Source organism: Elephas maximus, chromosome 26 (assembly GCF_024166365.1).
Source record: "Elephas maximus indicus isolate mEleMax1 chromosome 26, mEleMax1 primary haplotype, whole genome shotgun sequence".
NCBI classification, from domain to species: Eukaryota; Metazoa; Chordata; class Mammalia; order Proboscidea; family Elephantidae; genus Elephas; species Elephas maximus.
The window spans coordinates 25,176,418-25,193,869 of record NC_064844.1 but is presented as its reverse complement, the minus strand read 5'-3'; the positions used below and the strand labels follow the sequence as shown (position 1 = coordinate 25,193,869).

At 40.4% G+C, this 17,452-nt stretch overlaps 1 protein-coding gene across 1 annotated transcript in view; it reads left to right on the top strand.

Annotated features, from left to right (window-relative positions):
• GALM (galactose mutarotase) overlaps positions 1 to 17,452 on the top strand; it is a 68,956-nt gene that overhangs the window by 5,759 nt on the left and 45,745 nt on the right. The window contains exons 2-3 of the mRNA XM_049870229.1: positions 3,494 to 3,648; positions 12,909 to 13,115. Of these exons, the coding sequence (XP_049726186.1) occupies positions 3,494 to 3,648; positions 12,909 to 13,115 (362 nt within the window). The remainder of the gene's footprint in view (positions 1 to 3,493; positions 3,649 to 12,908; positions 13,116 to 17,452) is intronic.

Genomic DNA, 17,452 nt, shown 5'->3' with positions numbered 1-17,452 from the left:
AATGGAAGATGGATAACGAGGACCTTCCTCCAGAGCCAACAGAAAGCCTTCCTCTGGAGCTGAGGCCCTGAATGTGGACTTGTAATCTACTAGACTATAAGAGAATAAATTTCTCTTTGTTAAAGCTATTCATTTGTGGTATCTCTGTTATAGCAGCACTAGATAACTAAGACACCCAGGAAAAGGGACCAAACTTTTCCTCTATCCTTTCTCCCACCTGGAGTCCCTGGGTGGTGCAAATGGTTAATATACTGGGCTGCTAACCAAAAGGGTGGAGGTTCAAGTCCACCCAGAGGTACCTCGGAAGAAAGGCCTGGCGATCTACTGAAAAATCAGCCATTGAAAACCTTATGGAGCATAGTTGCTGTACTCTGACACACAGGTTGCCATGAGTTGGGACTGACTCAGGGGTAACTGATTTTCTCCCATCTTCCCAGTTGAGCCATTGGCTTGATTAAACCAACATTCATGGCTCAGCTAAGAACTTTGCCCCTTTCACAGAAAACAGTAGTTTCTGCATTTCAAAACAACCTTTTTAGTCATGGCCTATTTAGGATTTGGGGACTTTCACTATGTGTGTCTACTTTGATGTAGAAGCTTAGCAACACATGAGGATAATATAAAACCATTTATAGTGAAGGGTTTTTCAGAGATAGTTGGGAGCAATGGTTTCTGCTGTCCTTATGGTTTAAACCCTTTTAAACTATTCATCCAAGTCAAGGAACTGGCAAGTGCTTCTTATCTCCCCATTGCCAGGCAGTGGTCACTTCTGAGGGAATCTCTGTCAGCCCTGTGAGGAGGAGTCCTGACGTTGGGTTTGTGGTTGTGTCTCCAATGCCTTGCACACGGCTGGCAGCGTAGGGCTCGGTGTACATTTGTTGAATGAGTCAGGGAAGGAATCAAAAACAAATACAGCCAAATAGTTTTTAGACAAAAAAAAATCTGCTTTCCTTCACATTTTTGAGCTCTGAAAAGCAGGTGAGCCAAAACTGAGAAATGATTGTTTGGTCCTTTGGGGCCCTTTTTGATTACTCAGTGTGAGGGGTTGCTACAGCTTCAGAAGAGAGAGGAGGATGAGGAGAGAGGTGGGAGTGGGAAGAGATCAGTAAGGTCTATCAACTAGAAAGCCCTGTACTTTCCAGGTAATAAGATGCTTAAGAACAGGGACGCAGGAGCCAACTGCCTGGGTTCGCACCCAGGTTCTGCCACTTGCTACCTATGTGTTTTGGAGTAGTTTAGCTAACCTTTCTGCCTTCAGTTTCCTTATCTCTAAATGGGGCAAATAATAATGTTTACCTAATAGAAATCTCCTGACCATGAAATGAGTTCAGTGTAAAGCCCATAGAAAGTGGCTGGGACTTAGGAGGCGCTCAGGCAGTGTTAGCTGTTAGGAGGAGTCCATGGGCAGGACTCTGAGGAACCTGCAGATTAGTAAGGATGTGAACCAGGAAGGGCCTGGAAGAGAATGATTTAATGATTGATTTATGCCCAACCAGGTGAGTAAGGTGAGCCTGTGACCTGTAACTGGGCCAACAGTTCAGGAGCAGTATCCTGAGCACCCCTCTAGCCATGGTAGAAGTGTTCATTCTCTACTGATCTGCAGTAGATGTGGTAGATACGGAACATCACAGGAAAAGGGAATGGAATTCCGAGGATGTCCAGTTGTAAAATAGAATAGAAAGTAATCTTCGTGATAATAAAAAAAAACCTACCTCTAAACCGTACAATTTTCCATTGTAAATGAAACTAAAAGATTATAGCTGACAGAGGAATTTAAAGAAAAGGAGTGAAGTGGAACAAGCAGAACGGAAATAATGAGAATGTCGACACAATGTGGAAAATGTAACCAGTGTCACTGAACAATATGTATGTTGTTGTTAGGTGCTGTCGAGTTGGTTCTGACTCATAGCGACTCTATAGGACAGAGTAGGACTGCCCCACTGGGTTTCTGAGGAGCGGCTGGTGAATTTAGACTGCCGACCTTTCGGTTAGGAGCTGAACTCTTAAGCGCTACACTACAGGGCTCCAACAATATGTGTAGAAATGATTTAATGGGAACCTAATTTGCTATGCAAACTTTCGCCAAAAAATAAAATATTAGAAAATAAAACCAAAAGAAAAGGAGCAGACTATAATAGACACATGCACAAAATTGTAAGTACAAGGATATTCTTAGCTATGTTCACTTTTATAGCAAAAAACATAAAATCAACAACAGTTGGTGCTCATCAATATATACCCTGTAGCCATCAAAAGGAATATGGTAAATGGATATGTAGTGACGTGGAGAAATCTTAAGACGTTTGATAAGTGGAAAAAAAAAAGTTGCCACGCAACGTATACAGTGTGATCTTCTTTATATAAGATGTGTATGTTTGTATATTTGTATATGTGCTCATATGTAGTTAATTCAAAGAAAATACTGGAAGTGTACATGCCAAGCTGTGACCATCAGTTACCGTTGCAAAGGACAGGAGTAGAGGGGTGAAAGATGGTTTTCATGTTTTACTCCTTCCCAGGGTTACCAGATTTAGCAAAGACAAATACAGGATGCTCAGTTATATTTGAATTTCAGATAAACAACAAATACATTTTAATCATAAGTATGTCTCATGTGTAATATTAATATGGATGTTGTGTGCCTTCAAGTCAATACCGACCCGTAGCGACCCTCTAGGGCAGGGCAGAACTGCCTCATAGGGTTTTCTAGGCTGTAATCTTTACGGGAGCATATCAGCAGGTCTTTTCTCCTGAGAAGCCACTGATGGGTTCAAACCACCGACCTTTTGGTTAGCAGCCAAGTGTGTAACCATTGTATCAACAGGGCTCCTAATATGAAAATACACTAAAAAAATAATATCAGAGATAATTATGCTAAATTATTTATTGTTTACCTGAAATTCAGGTTTAACGGGGCATTCTTTATCTCATCTGGCTACACTGCTCTATGTACTTCTAGGTTATTTTCCTCTCTTTGAGGGGTATTTTTATGTACTAACTGTATGCCTTCTTTAAAAATTCATAAGAGAAAAAAGGATAAAATTGTTTCCTCTCAAAACTACAAAAAAGCATACGTTTTGCTTAAGAAAACTGGTTGGCCTGGAAAAAAGCGGATTATAAAGCAGCATATATACTAAGATCCCAGTTTTTTCAAAAGAAAGAAAAAATTACATGTATGCATGTAATAAAAGACTAAAAGGCTATTCATAAGAATATTAACAGTGGTTCTTTCTGGTGATGAGATTAAGGATGTTTTAAATTTCTTCTTCATGATTTACAAAATTCTTAATTTGTTTAGATGAACATAAACTACTTTGGGGAAGGGAAAAAGGCCATGTGTAAAGAACATCATTTTTCTGTGCTTCCACGAGGCCTTTGATTTGCCTAAATTGTTCCTGCTCGTAGCATCCCTCAGGGGAAGTGTTGGGCAGCAGTGTGAGCTTCACAAGTGGTTTGAAGTCTTAAAAAATGTTGTCATCTCATGTCCTTGCAGGGTACCTCCAAAAGCAGCCCTACTTTGGAGCAGTGATTGGGAGGGTGGCCAACCGAATTGCGAAAGGAATATTCACATTGGATGGGAAGGAGTACAAGTTGGCCATCAATAAAGAGCCCAACAGTCTGCATGGAGGAATCAGAGGGTTTGATAAGGTGAGTCAGGGCATTTGAAAGAGTTCCCACCTGACACACTTCACAAAATAGCCACAAGCATACTTTCTGTTTGCCAGGTACAATCCCAAACCCTAGAGCAAATGCAGCATGGTACGGAATGCCCCTGATTTGGTGGAGCAATGTGATGGCCACGTTCCAGGGCCTATCCTTCTCCAGCTCCTCTGACAGTAACAGGCAGGGCAGGCCCCGAGTGAAAGGACTTGGAAGGGCAAGGAACTACTGCCACACAGTATTTGAGGTGGGTTACCTAACCATCCTGTCCTTAATTTCCTCATCTCTAAAACGGTGCTAATAATTTAGTGTCTATCCCATAGAAGTAATGATTGTCAGGATGGCACAGGGCTGGGCAGTGTTTCGTTCTGTTGTACATGGGGTCACTATGAGTCGGAATCAACTCGACAGCGCACAGCAACAACATCCCATAGAAGTGTCCCAAAGATGAAATGAATTAAATGGAATCGGGTCAGGTTGACCTGAGGCACAACAGAAAAGTGGATTAATAATAGTGTCCATCACTTATTTTACAAGGCCTTCACACCCAATAACTCTGCGCCTGTATCCCTAAAACCCTGGGTTGTCACCAAATGAGAAATCTGAGACCCCGAAAGGCAAGAGAATTCCTAAGTGGGAGAGCCAGCTCTGCCAGGCTCGAAGGCTGCCCCCAATCCAACATGCCTCCCTTTATCTGCCCTAAAGCCCCTTCCCATGCACTGTATCATTGCATCCGGGCCTGCCCTTCCTTTCCCTTCCATGCCTCAAAACCCGTTGCCACTGAGTCAATTCTGACTCGTAGCGACCCTACAGGACAGAGTTGAACTGCCCCTTAGAGTTTCCAAGGAGCAGCTGGTGGATTCGAACTACCAACCTTTGGGTTAGCAGCTGGGCTCTTAATCACTACACCACGAGGGCTCCCCCATGCCTCAGATTCTCCCCAATTCCACCTTCCCACATTAAAACTGCCATTCCCCAAATGAGTCCCTGAAAAACAGGGTTAGGAAAGCAAACTGATTAAGTAGCTTCTTTCTGAGATAGGAATGCCTACTGTTCTGCTTCTTAGCCCTGTGGGAATTACCAGTTAACCCCATGATGCTGTCACTGGTCTCATTTCAGGCTGTGAGGGAGATCTTTGTGTGTGTGTGTGTGTGCGCGCGCGCGCGCTTTAGGTGAAAGTTTATAGATAGAGTTAATTTCTCATACAAAAATTTATACACATATTGTTATAGTAGTTGCAATCCCTATAATGTGACCGCACACTCCCCCTTTCCACCCCGGGTTTCCTGTGTCCACCCAACCAGCTCCTGTCTCTTCCTGCGTTCTCATCCTGCCTCCAGACAGGAGCTGCCCATTTGGTCTCCTGTATCTGCTTTGTCCTTTTGTGGCTAATATCACTCAGTATGCCCTTCAGATTCATCCATGTTGTGAGATGCTTTGCGGATTCATCATTGTTCTTAATCATTGCATGGTATTCCATTGTACGTACCATAATTTGTTTATCCATTCATCTGTTGATGAGCACCTAGGTTGTTTCCATCTTTTTGTTATCACGAACAGTGCTGCAGTGAACATGGCTGTGCATATATCTAATTGTGTAACGACTCTTTATTTCTCTAGGATATATTCCAAGGAATAGGATTGCTGGATTGTATGGTAGTTCTATTTCTAGCTTTTTAAGGCAGTGCCAAATTGATTTCCAAAGTGGTTGTACCATTTTACATTCCCACCAGCAGTGTGTAAGTGTTCCAGTCTCTCCACAGCCTCTCCAACATTTATTAGTTTGTGTTTTTTGGATTACTGCCATCCCTGTTGGGGTGAGATAGTATCTCATTGTAGTTTGATTTGCATTTCTAATGGCTAATGATCGTAAGCATTTCTTCATGTATCTGTGAGCTTCCTGAATGACTGTTTTGGTGAAGTGTCTGTTCATATCCTTTGCCCATTTTTTTTTCTAATTTTTATTCTGCTTTAAGTGAAAGTTTACAAATCAAGCCAGTCTCTCATACAAAAACTTATGTACACTTTGCTATATACTCCTAGTTGCTCTCCCCCGAATGAGACAACACACTCCTTCTCTTCATCCTATATTTCCATGTCCATTCAGCCAGCTTCTGTCCCCCTTGACCTTCACAACTCCCCTCCAGAGAGGAGTTGCCCACATAGTCTCATGTGTCTACTTGATCCTTTTAGGCTTATTCCTTACCAGTATCATTTTCTATCTTATAGTCTAGTCCAATCTCTGTCTGAAGAGTTGGCTTTGGGAATGGTTCCTGTCTTGGGCTAACAGAAGGTCTGAGGACCATGACCTCCAGGGTCCTTCTAGTTTCAGTCAGACCATTGAGTCTAGTCTTTCTATGAGAATTTGAGATCTGCATCCCACTGCTCCTGCTCCTTCAGGGATTCTCTGTTGTGTTCCCTGTTATGGCAGTCATTGGTTGTAGCCGGGCACTATCTAGTTCTCAGGCTGATGTAGTCTCTGATTTATGTGGACCTTTCTGTCTCTTGGGCTCAATTACCTTGTGTCTTTGGTGTTCTTCATTTTCCTGTACTCCATGTGGGTTGAGACCAATTGATGCATCTTAGATGGCTGCTTGCTAGTGTCTAAGAACCCAGATGCCACTCTCCAGAATGGGATGCAAAATGTTTTCTTAATAGATTTTATCATGCCAATTGACCTAGATGTCCCCTGAAACCATGGTCCCCAAACCCCTGCCTCTGCTGTGCTGGCCTTCAAAGCATTCAGTTTATTCAGGAAACTGCTTTGCTTTTGGTTTAGTCCAGTTGTGCTGACCTCTCCTATACTGTGTGTTGTCTTTCCCTTCACCTAAAGTAGTTCTTGTCTACTATCTAATTAGTGAATCCCCCTCTCCCTCCCTGCCACCTCTCATAACCATCAAAGAATATTTTCTTTTGTGTTTAAACTATTCCTTTTGCAACTAATTTCACTCAGCATAATGTATTCCAGATTCCTCCATGTTATGAAATGTTTCACAGATTCATCGTTGTTCCTTATCGATGCATAGTATTGTGTTGTGTGACTATACCATGATTTATTTATCCATTCATCCGTTGATGGGCACCTTGGTTGCTTCCATCTTTTTGCTATTGTAAACAGTGCTGCAGTGACCATGGGTGTGCATATATCTGTTCATGTAAAGGCTCTTATTTCTCTAGGATATATTCCAAGGAATGGGATTGCTGGATCATATAGTAGTTCTATTTCTAGCTTTTTAAGGAAGCACCAAATCGATTTCCAAAGTGTTTGTACCATTTTATATTCCCACCAGCAGTGTGTAAGTGTTCCAGTCTCTCCACAACCTCTCCAACATTTATTATTTTGTGTTTTTGGATTAGTGCCAGCTTTGTTGGAGTGAGATGGAATCTCACTGTAGTTTTGATTTGCATTTCTCTAATGGCTAATGATCATGAACATTTCCTCATGTTTCTGTTAGCTACCTGAATGTCTTCTTTAGTGAAGTGCCTGTTCATATCCTTCTCCCACTTTTTAATTGGGTTATTTGTCTTTTGTTGTTGAGGTGTTGCAGTATCTTGAGATTTTAGGGATTAGAACCTTATTAGATATGTCATAGCCAAAATTTTTTCCCAGTCTGTAGATTGTCTTTTTACTCTTTTGGTGAAGTCTTTTGATGAGCATAAGTGTTTGATTTTTAGAAGCTTCCAGTTATCTAGTTTGTCTTCTGGTGTTTGTGTATTGTTAGTTATGGTTTGTATTCTGTTTCTGCCATGTTAAGGCTCCTAGTGTTGTCCCTATTTTTTCTTCCACGATCTTTATTGTTTTAGATTTTATATTTAGGTCTTTGATCCATTTTGAGTTTGTTTTGTACATAGTGTGAGGTAAGGGTCTTATTTCATTTTTTTGCAGATGCATATCCGGTTATGCCAGCACCATTTGTTAAAGAGACTGTCTTTTCCCCATTTAATGGACTTCGGGCCTTTGTCAAATATCAGCTGCTCATAGATGGATGAATTTATGTCTGGATTCTCAATTCTGTTCTGTTGGTCTATATATCTGTTCTTGTACCAGTACCAGGCTGTTTTGACTATTGTGGGGCTATAATATGTTCTAAAATCAGGTACTGTGAGACCTCTCACTTTGTTCTTCTTCAGTAATGCTTACTTAGCTGGGCCTCTTCCCTTTCCATATGAATTTAGTGATTTGTTTCTCCACATCATTAGAAAATATCCAGTGTTTATGGATTTTGTTGATCCTTTCAAAGAACCAGCTTTTAGTCTTGTTGACTCTTTCAATTGTTTTTCTACTCTCTATTTCATTTATTTCTGCACTAATTTTTTATTATTTCCTTTCTTCTGGTGTGTGAGGGCTCCTTTTGCTGCTCTCTTTCTATTTGTTCGAGTTGTAAGGGTAATGTTTTGATTTTGGCCCTTTCTTCTTTTTGGATGTGTGCGTCTATTGCTATAAATTGACCTCGTCTGAGTACTGCTTTTGCTGTATCCCAAAGGTTCTAGTAGGATGTGTTTTCATTCTCATTTGATTGTATCAATTTCTTTATTCCATCCTTGATTTTTTCCGTAACCCAGTAGTTTTTGAACAAGGTGTTGTTCAGTTTCTATGTATTTGATTTTATTCCCCTGGCTTTTTCTGTTGTTGATTTCTACTTTTGTGTCTTTATGGTCAGAAAAGATGCTTTGTAATATTTCGATGTTTGGATTCTGTTAAGGCTGGTTTTGTGGCCTAATATGTGATCTGTTCTGGAGAATGTTCCATGTGCGTTGGAAAAGATGTATACTTGGCTGCTGTTGGGTGGAGTATCCAGGAGGTCAAATTGGTTGATTGTGGCTTTTAGATCTTCCGTGTCTTTATTGAGCTTCTTTCTAGATATTCTGTCCTTCACCGAAAGTGGTGTGTTGAAGCTTCCTACTAATACTGTGGAATTCTCTATTTCTCTTTGCAGTGCTGTTAGAATTTGTTTTATGTATTTTGGAGCCCTGTCATTAGGTGCCTATATGTTTATTATGGTTATGTCCTCCTGGTGTATTGACCCTTTAATCATTATACAGTTTCCTTCCTTATCCTTTGTGATGGTTTTTGCTTTAAAGTCTATTCTGTTAGAGATTAATATTGCCACTCCTGCCCTTTTTTGATTATTGTTTGCTTGATATGTTTTTTTCCATCCTTTGAGTTTTAGTTTGTTTGTGTCTTTGAGTCTAAGGTGTATCTCTTTTAGGCAGCATATAAACATATGTTTTTTATCCATTCTGCCACTTTCTGTCTGTTTTTCTGGAGCATTTTGTCCATTTACATTCAGTGTAATTATTGATAGATATGAGTTTAGTGCTGTCATTTTGATGTGTTTTTTTGTGTGTTGTTGAGTTTCTTTGTTCCACTTAATTTTCTGTGCTGAGTTGTTTTTCTTTATGTTTCATTTTCATCTTTTTCATTGTCGTTCATTTTGTATTTGCTGAATCTTTATATTTTTCTTCTATTTTATTTTGATGTGTAGATTTGTTAGTTTCCTTTGTGGTTACCTTAAAATTTACCTCTATTTTTCTAAGTTTAAACTAATCTTTTATATCTTGATATTGCATTAACTTCCTCCCCATATGAAAGTTCTTTGACTACACTATTTAGTGAGGGAGATCATTTTTGTAGCTAACTTCTCTTTAAGTTACACCACCAGATTATATCCTAGAGAAGAGGCAGAGAAGGCACGAACATGAGTAATAGCTGGAGACCACAGTTTCTTCTTTTCTGCTTCTGACTTACTTGTCCTGTTGAAGGAAGTTGGTAACTCCGTTTCCCCTCTTCCACAAGCTTTTTGTCTGTGGCCTAGAACCAGACTGTTCCAACAGTTCTCCTTTTCTCAGTGATGTGACTTGTCACGCCAGGGAAAGCATAAAGACATAGAGTAAGACCTGCTTTGCTAGGGTCTCTGGAATATGCCAGGTCCATGAGCAAACCCCAACCAGAGGAAGTAAGACCTGGCTCTGTCATTTGGACAGAGATTTTCAGAGAAGCCTCAGGGCAGTACCTTGTTCTACCATGTTCCTGATCCCTCTATTCCACTGTGGTATTTTCTATGGTGTTTCTTACTATATATGCTCTCTATAAACATAGCAAAATAGTGAATATGTATGTCCTTCAATTCAGTATACCTCCTGAGCCCCTCTGTGAACCAGGGAGCATAATAGGACTCGAGATACCAAACTGAACGAGGCACGAAACAGTCCCTGTCCTCCTGAGGCTCACAGTATAGTGAGAGAGGCAGACGCTTATATAATACTGTATTTTTTTCCTCAGGTAACACATGCATGTAAATAACATACCCACACGTGTAACACGTGGCATAGCTCACATATGAAAATAGCGAGGAGTGGGGGGTTGCACGGTTGTCAAAAAACATATTATGTGTGCATTATTTGTGTAAAAGTATGGTGACTGTCATAGGTAGTCTGTAAGAAGTCCCATAATGTAGATGCCAACATGTGCTGTAGGAACTGGGTATAAATGGATTGATTGCAACTGGGAAGGTGAGATTTGAACTGTGCTTAAAGAAAGGATAGCATTTCATTTAATATGTGGATATTAGAGAGAATGGTCGTGCAATGGCCTGGGCAGAGGTGGGGAAGGGTTGAACACTATCTTGCAGTCACTGAAGGTTTTTGAGCACAGTAACATGAACAGTGTCAGGTAAGCTTTGTTTTAAGTTGTGTTTGCTCTCAACACGGAACAATTTGCCATCTTCAGTCGTACGAGTTTGCTGGTAGAGAGTTATTGATTACTTTGAAGGTATGTGCTTTTTCTATTTATATCAACACATTTTTTTAAAAGACGAAATTTGAAAAACCTGACAGGATTAGAAATGGAATAAGTAAGCCTAGAGATGTAAAATTTCTAGAAATTTGGAAACTACAGGTACAGGAAAATACTTCTATGAATAGGAATTCTATTTATCTGATAATATTGGTTTACACAAAAATCTTTCCATTATATCCTTTTGCTAAAGGAGAAAAACTAGGTAGCAAGTTATGAACATTTTATTTCAAATATTTCTAAAATTTCTGATCCCTAAAATATTCCATTTGGAGGATTCTTTTTCTTTTTTTAATTATATATGTAACAGGCTTCATATTTTAAGTGGAGAGTTCGCCATTTCTGGGGGGAATAATTAGGGTGTAAAATTAATTTTTATAAGGTCAATGACTTTGTTTGAAATATCAGCTGTTTTCACCATAGGTGAGGGCAGAGGCCTCTGTTCCTGCTGGGCTCCCCTCCTGGCAAATTCAACATCAGTGAGAGAGCCAAGCCCCGCCTGGAGTGGATGAGCAGAGTCTGGGTCCACCGGCCATTCAGAACAGCCTGTGGAGGTTATTATCTTTCAAGTCTTTTTGGAATGACAAAGTTTGAGCTCAACTCATCTGTTGAAAATGGAGACTTTTATGAAGCATTCACAGAGAACAAAGGTGTAGAGTAGTGTAGACAGCCAAACCATTAGTATAAGTACCCAGTATTCAATTTGAATCCTAGCTCTGTCACTAATTACATGTATGATTTCAAACAAAAAAAAAATTTTTTTTTCCTTTTAAACAATGGACCTGAAGTATGAAAGGACTGTACCCTACTCACTGGGATGTGGGAGATGGAAGTGGGCTAGTTAACCTCACAGACCTCAACTTGCTCATCTGTAAAATGGGGGTAAGAATATTAGTTGGGGCTATATGAAATTACCAGTGTTTGTTTTGATATACAGAAAATAGCAAGTTCATTTGGTTCAACCAAGTCCTTACTTTGTAAGGTGATTTACGTAAAACACCAGGTCAGCATCTGGTAAGAACTCAGAAATTGGAGGTCTCACCCAGCTGCCATACTGGCTACTATCTTCTCTGGCTCTTCTCTAGGATATAATCTGGGTGGTATAATTTAAAGGAAAGTTAACTACCAAAATGATCTCCCTCACAGCCTGAAACAAGACCAGTGAGAAAGTCATCGAGTTAACCCACAGACTCCTACAGGGCTGAGAAGCAGGATTCCCCTTCAGGTAGTGGAAATCTCTGGCCAAGTCATCATCTGTAGAATAAGGAAGCAGGCATAGGTTCCAGATCAGACATTCTGTGCAAATCTGCTGTCGTTTACTAGCTAAGTGACCTGGGGCAGGTGGTTTATCCTTCCTGAGCTTCAGTTCTCTCATTAATCATTGAAGATAAATGATAATAATGAAGATAATGATACTTCAAGACTGCCATGAGACAGACGAGATAATGTCTGTGAAGTTTCTAGCAAAGTGTTTTAGTCATCATGGGCATTTGGGTTTTCCCTTCCCCATAAGCTTGACCTTTGAGCCTCAAGGCCAAAATTGAGAGGAACTATATATTAACCTAAGATTACTATTCCTATTTCCTAAAGCAAAAACATTTTTTAGGGAATGTTTCTTCATATTTTTCTTTCTATTCTTAGAGTTGTACTTTGTAAAACAAGTGGAAACTTTTGAGATCACTTTTTCAACCCCTTTATTTATGGAGGAAACCCTGGTGGCGTAGTGGTTAAGTACTATGGCTGCTAACCAAAGGGTCGGCAGTTTGAATCTACCAGGCGCTCCTTGGAAACTCTGTGGGGCAGTTCTACTCTGTCCTATAGGGTCGCTATGAGTCGGAATCGACTTGACAGCACTGGGTTTGGTTTGTTTTTTTGGGTTATTTATGGAAGGGATTGGTACCCAAAGTCACACATTGAGCTAAGGACAAACCTGCCCCCGAAATCAGGCCTCCTGGCTTGTGGGCTAGGGTTCTTCCCAATGGAACAAGTGCCTTCTTATTTGTTTTTAACTCTGCCAAGGGAACATAGAGAACCTCAAATTGTTTTTTTATTTTTTTGTTTTTAATACATATTGCATATGGTACCCCCAGGAGAGGGTATTAGCAGATACTGCTATATAATATTTACCAGAATTGGGCTGCAAGATAAAAACATATCAAAGAAAAATAATCAAAAAAGGGGAAGAGAAAAATATTGTACACACATGCATATAAATTGAATGAGAAAAAATACAGAAATGTGGGTAGGTAAAAATGAAAACATTTTTCTTCCCTCTCTCAAAAGCCATTCTGTATCAAAAATTTTAGTGTTTGAAATCCAGGGTATTATTCAAAAACCCTAATGTTAGATATAACTACTTCCCTTCCAAGAATCAGTTGTCTTTAAATATTAAAATGTGACATTTAGCTTGAGATTGGCGTGATCAAGCAGCTTTGAAAACACTTTTTCCTAGATCCTCTGGACCCCTCGGGTGCTGTCAAATGGCGTCGAATTCTCACGTGTCAGTCCAGATGGTGAGGAAGGCTACCCTGGAGAGTTGAAGGTCTGGGTGACATACACACTGGATGGTGGGGAGCTCATGGTCAACTATAGAGCACAGGCCAGTCAGACCACACCAGTAAATCTGACCAACCATTCTTACTTCAACCTGGCAGGCCAGGTAAGTGGACTTGCCTCTTCTCTCTAGCTATAACCCACGTGCATTGTGGAATGATCGTGGGAGTGGCTGGAGAGTCCCCCCCAGGGTGTAATTACTTGGGTGATAGAGTCACCCCCATGATCATGAAGAGTGCCCAGCAGACCATCTGATTCATAGGAAGTGCTCAATAAATGGAAGTTATAGAGGAAGATAGAATGAGCACATTGTGCTGCCCAGAGAATTATCTGTTCTCAGCACGCTTCAGACAAGTAATGAGCTATTTCAGTTGCTTCCTCTTATTTAATTGTTATGTGTGTTTGTATTTGCTTCCCCTGTTCTACTCCTACCCCCAAGAATTACTTCCAATTAAAGTGTATTCCGGGAGTCCTTGGGTGGCCCAAAAGGTTAAGTGCTTGGTTACTAACTGGAAGGTTGGCAGTACAGACTCACCCAGAGGTACCTCCAAAGAAAAGCCTGGCAATCTGCTTCCAAAAGGTCACAGCCATGAAAACCCTATGGAGCAGTGTCCTCTGCATACATGGGGTCACCATGACTTGGACTCTACTTATGGCAACTGGTTTTTTTTCGTTTAAGATGTCTTCTGCTCTTGCTATTTGGAAATGTGCTTAGCACAACCCCTCTCTTGTAGTCCCTTTATATATGCTGCCAGCATTTGAGGAGCCCTGAGTAGTGCAGTGGTTAGAGTGCTTGGCTGCTAACCAAAAGGTCAGCAGTTCAAACCTATCTGCCGCTCCATGGGAAAAAGATGTAGCAGTCTGCTGCCATAAAGATTTACAGCCTTAAAGATCGTGTAAGGCAGTTCTACTCTGTCCTGTAGGCTGGCTGTGACTCAGAATCGACTCAACAGCAATGGGTTTTGGCCAGTATTTATGTGCGCCCACTGTGCAGCCCACTTCAGTTCCTGGTGGCCAGTCCTGCCCTGCACAGTAGAGTGGAAAGAGCATTGCACTTGAAGTTAGAAGACTGAGTTCTTTAGATTAATAAGCAAAATCTCCATTTCATGATAATCGCTACCTATTATTTGTCAACTATTCCATAAAGATTTACAGCCTTGGAAACCCTTTGGGGCAGTTCTACTCTGTCCTGTAAGTTCGCTATGAGTCGTAATCTACTCAACAGCAGTGGGTTTGTTGCTGTTTTTTTTTTTTTTGTCAGCACCTGTTAAAAACGCTTTATCAAGTTATTGATAAAGACACTGAAATCAATCCAAAGATAAACCCCAATGGGAGGATATTGAAAATGTCAACCTAAGACCATGTAGAGTCACTCCCCTCTAAGCTGTCTCATTCCCTCCTAATGCTAACATTTTAGCTTGTTGAAGAAGAGGCTATCAAATGATACAGAATAAAAAGCTTAGCTGAACTCTGTAGATTATCTCTGTTACTTCCTTATCTGGACAACTTGCCATTACCCACTACTACACTTGAATCGTTTTGGCATGATTTACTACCCCAAGGCGAAGTTCACAGCTACCCAGTAATATCTTGCATTTTTACACTGTTTTAGGAGTTTGCTGATCATCTGCTAATTCTTTTCTAGGATCTTCTCAAGTAGTATGAGTTAATTGGCTCTTATACTATTTCCAAAGTTCTGCCTTTAAAAATGAAAAAGTGGTCATTCACTTGCTTGTTCCCTAGCTTCAAGGACTTCCACCATTCTTCTTGAGATCTTAAAAACAAATAAACAGTGCCTGTAGACATTTTTTTTGTAGACATATCTGTATACATGTTTATGAATGCTGCACATATATTCATATATATAATAAAGCATATAGGGGGCACAGTCACAGATACCTCCCAGAGATAACCAAACACCTTGCAGGATAGGTTTACTGGGCTTGAAGGGTTAGAACCACAGTTTTGCAGGACATCTCAGTCAATTGGCACAACATAGTCTATAACGTTTATATTCTACATCCTAGTTTGGTAAGTAGTGTCTGAGGTCTTAAAAGCTTGAGAGTGGCCATCTAAGATACAACTGTTGGTCTCTATTCGTCTGGAGTGAAAGAGAAAGAAGGAAACCAAAGACTTAAAGAAGAAACTAGTCTACAGGACCAATTGCCTATACAAACACAGCCTCACCTGTCCAGAGACCAGAAGAATTAAATGGTGCCCAGCTACCACTATCAACTGTTCTGACTGGGGCCACAACAGATGGTTCCAGATAGAATGGGATAAAATTATAGAACAAAACTCACAGTCATAAAAAAAGGCCAGACTTACTGGATCAGCAGAGACCTGGGAAACCCCTGAGACTGTCGCCCTGAAATACCCTTTAGACTTTGAAGTGGATACCCTTTAAACTTTGAACTGAAAGTACTCCCGGAGATCACCTTTCAACTAAATAGCAGATTGGCTCATAAAATAAACAATATCACCCATGAGTACTGTGCCCCTTTTATACTAAAAAAAAAAAAAGAAAATTATCTGCTTGAGATTAAACGGTCAACATTTAGCCAAAAGCAAACAAGAGAAGGTCAGGTAGGACCGGGAAGCAAAAATAATGGGAATGGAACAGCCAGCATGGAAATAATGAGCATATTGATGCCATGTGGAAAATGTAATCAATGTCACTGAACAATATGTGTAGAAATTGTTAGATGAGAACCTAATTTGCTGTGTCAACTTTCACCAAAAACTCAGTAAAATATTTTAAAAAAAGAAAACAAAATCAACACCGCCAAACGCCCAACCATAAGAGTCTCTGCAATAATGTGTAGTAATGTGAACTTATTTAAAGGAGTTCAAAAAGAAACTCAATACATATAGAACAAAATATGAATACCTTTATTAGGTAGTGGGTTATGGTCATTTTTCACTACTTAACTGTATTTTTCTATAATTAAAACAGAGAAACAAACCCATTGCCATTGCTGACAAGTCAATTCTGACTCATAGCGACCCTATAATTAAAAAATATCCTATTTTATAATGGGAGAGATTCAGAAATAGAAAGAGAAGTTATGCTTGAAGTATTACATCTGCCAATATGTGTCAATGAAGGAGACAAAGCAGGAGCATAGGGCTCACGAAGGTTCTTTCTATTCATCTGGCAAGAGGACCCTTCTGACCAGGGTTTTCCATCCTTTCAATCCAACAAGGACTTGTGATAAGTATTTCTAAGTCTCTTGCCAGAGGCTGAATAGTTTCCCAGATCATAGATCCCACCCAGGATCTCCCTTCCTTGTACTATATTAAAAAAAAAAAAATTTTTTTTTTTTTTTTGTTTAGGTAGCCAAAAATCCAAAACCAATCCTGTTGTTGTCGAGTCGATTCCAATTCATAGCAACCCTATAGGACAGTAGAACTGCCCCGTAGGGTTTCTAAGGAGTGGCTGGTGGATTCCATCTTAGGTTAAAAAAAAAAACCAAACGCACTTCCGTCGAGTCGATTCCAACTCATAGCAACCCTACAGGACAGAGTAGAACTGCCCCATAGAGTTTCCAAGGAGCGCCTGGGGGATTCAAACTGCTGACCTCTTGGTTAGCAGCCGTAGCACTTAACCGCTGCGCCACGAGGGTTTCCATAAAGTAAGTACAGCTCAAATCCACAGCCACCAGCTTAAGGGTTGAGGGTAGGCAGGGACCTCCAGCCCTTTGGGGTGTTCAGGTAGGAGTGGACAGCCACCAGGGTTGTGATCAAGGGGCCACTGCATCTCCAGAACATCTCTCGTCCTACCTGGAGAAGCGTTATCATCTATCCCAAATGCTCCCTAGGGAAATAGCTCAAAAGTGGATGTTTAAAGTAGTCGGCTCATCTTATGTCTTTTCGTTCATTTTTAGTTTGATAGGCAGTATTTTTGTTCTACTTGGGGCCCAAGCATTGACAATTCATCACACGTAAGTTTGAGTGTTGAGCGTGTGGGGCAGGGGAGAACTGTGTTTTTCAAAGAATGGAAAAGGTGTGTAAGTTGCAGTTTGGTTTTGTTGTTGTTTCGTTTGCTGTTCTATCCTATACCTACCACAAAACTGGGAGAATGTGTTTTTTATTGAAACTTTACCTAAAGAGCTCTGAAAACAGGCCTAGGTGAACTTGAAATGGAAAACAGTAGCTGTGGTTCAGGTTTAACTGGGTTGGTATGTTACCAAGGGCGCGTATACTTCCATCTTTCCATTCTGCTTCCTCAGTATTTTGGCTTTTGTCTTCAGTCTTGTTCCCTCACGGTCACAAGATGGCCGCCACAGCTCTAGGAGTCACCTCCTTTATATACATCCAGAGTCAGAAAAAATCATACCCAGAGACAAAAAAGGACCTACTCCTTTTTTGCATATCTCTAATATTACCTTTTTAAGAACAAGAAAAACCTTTCCCAGAAGCCCCTCAGCAGCAGATTTTCCC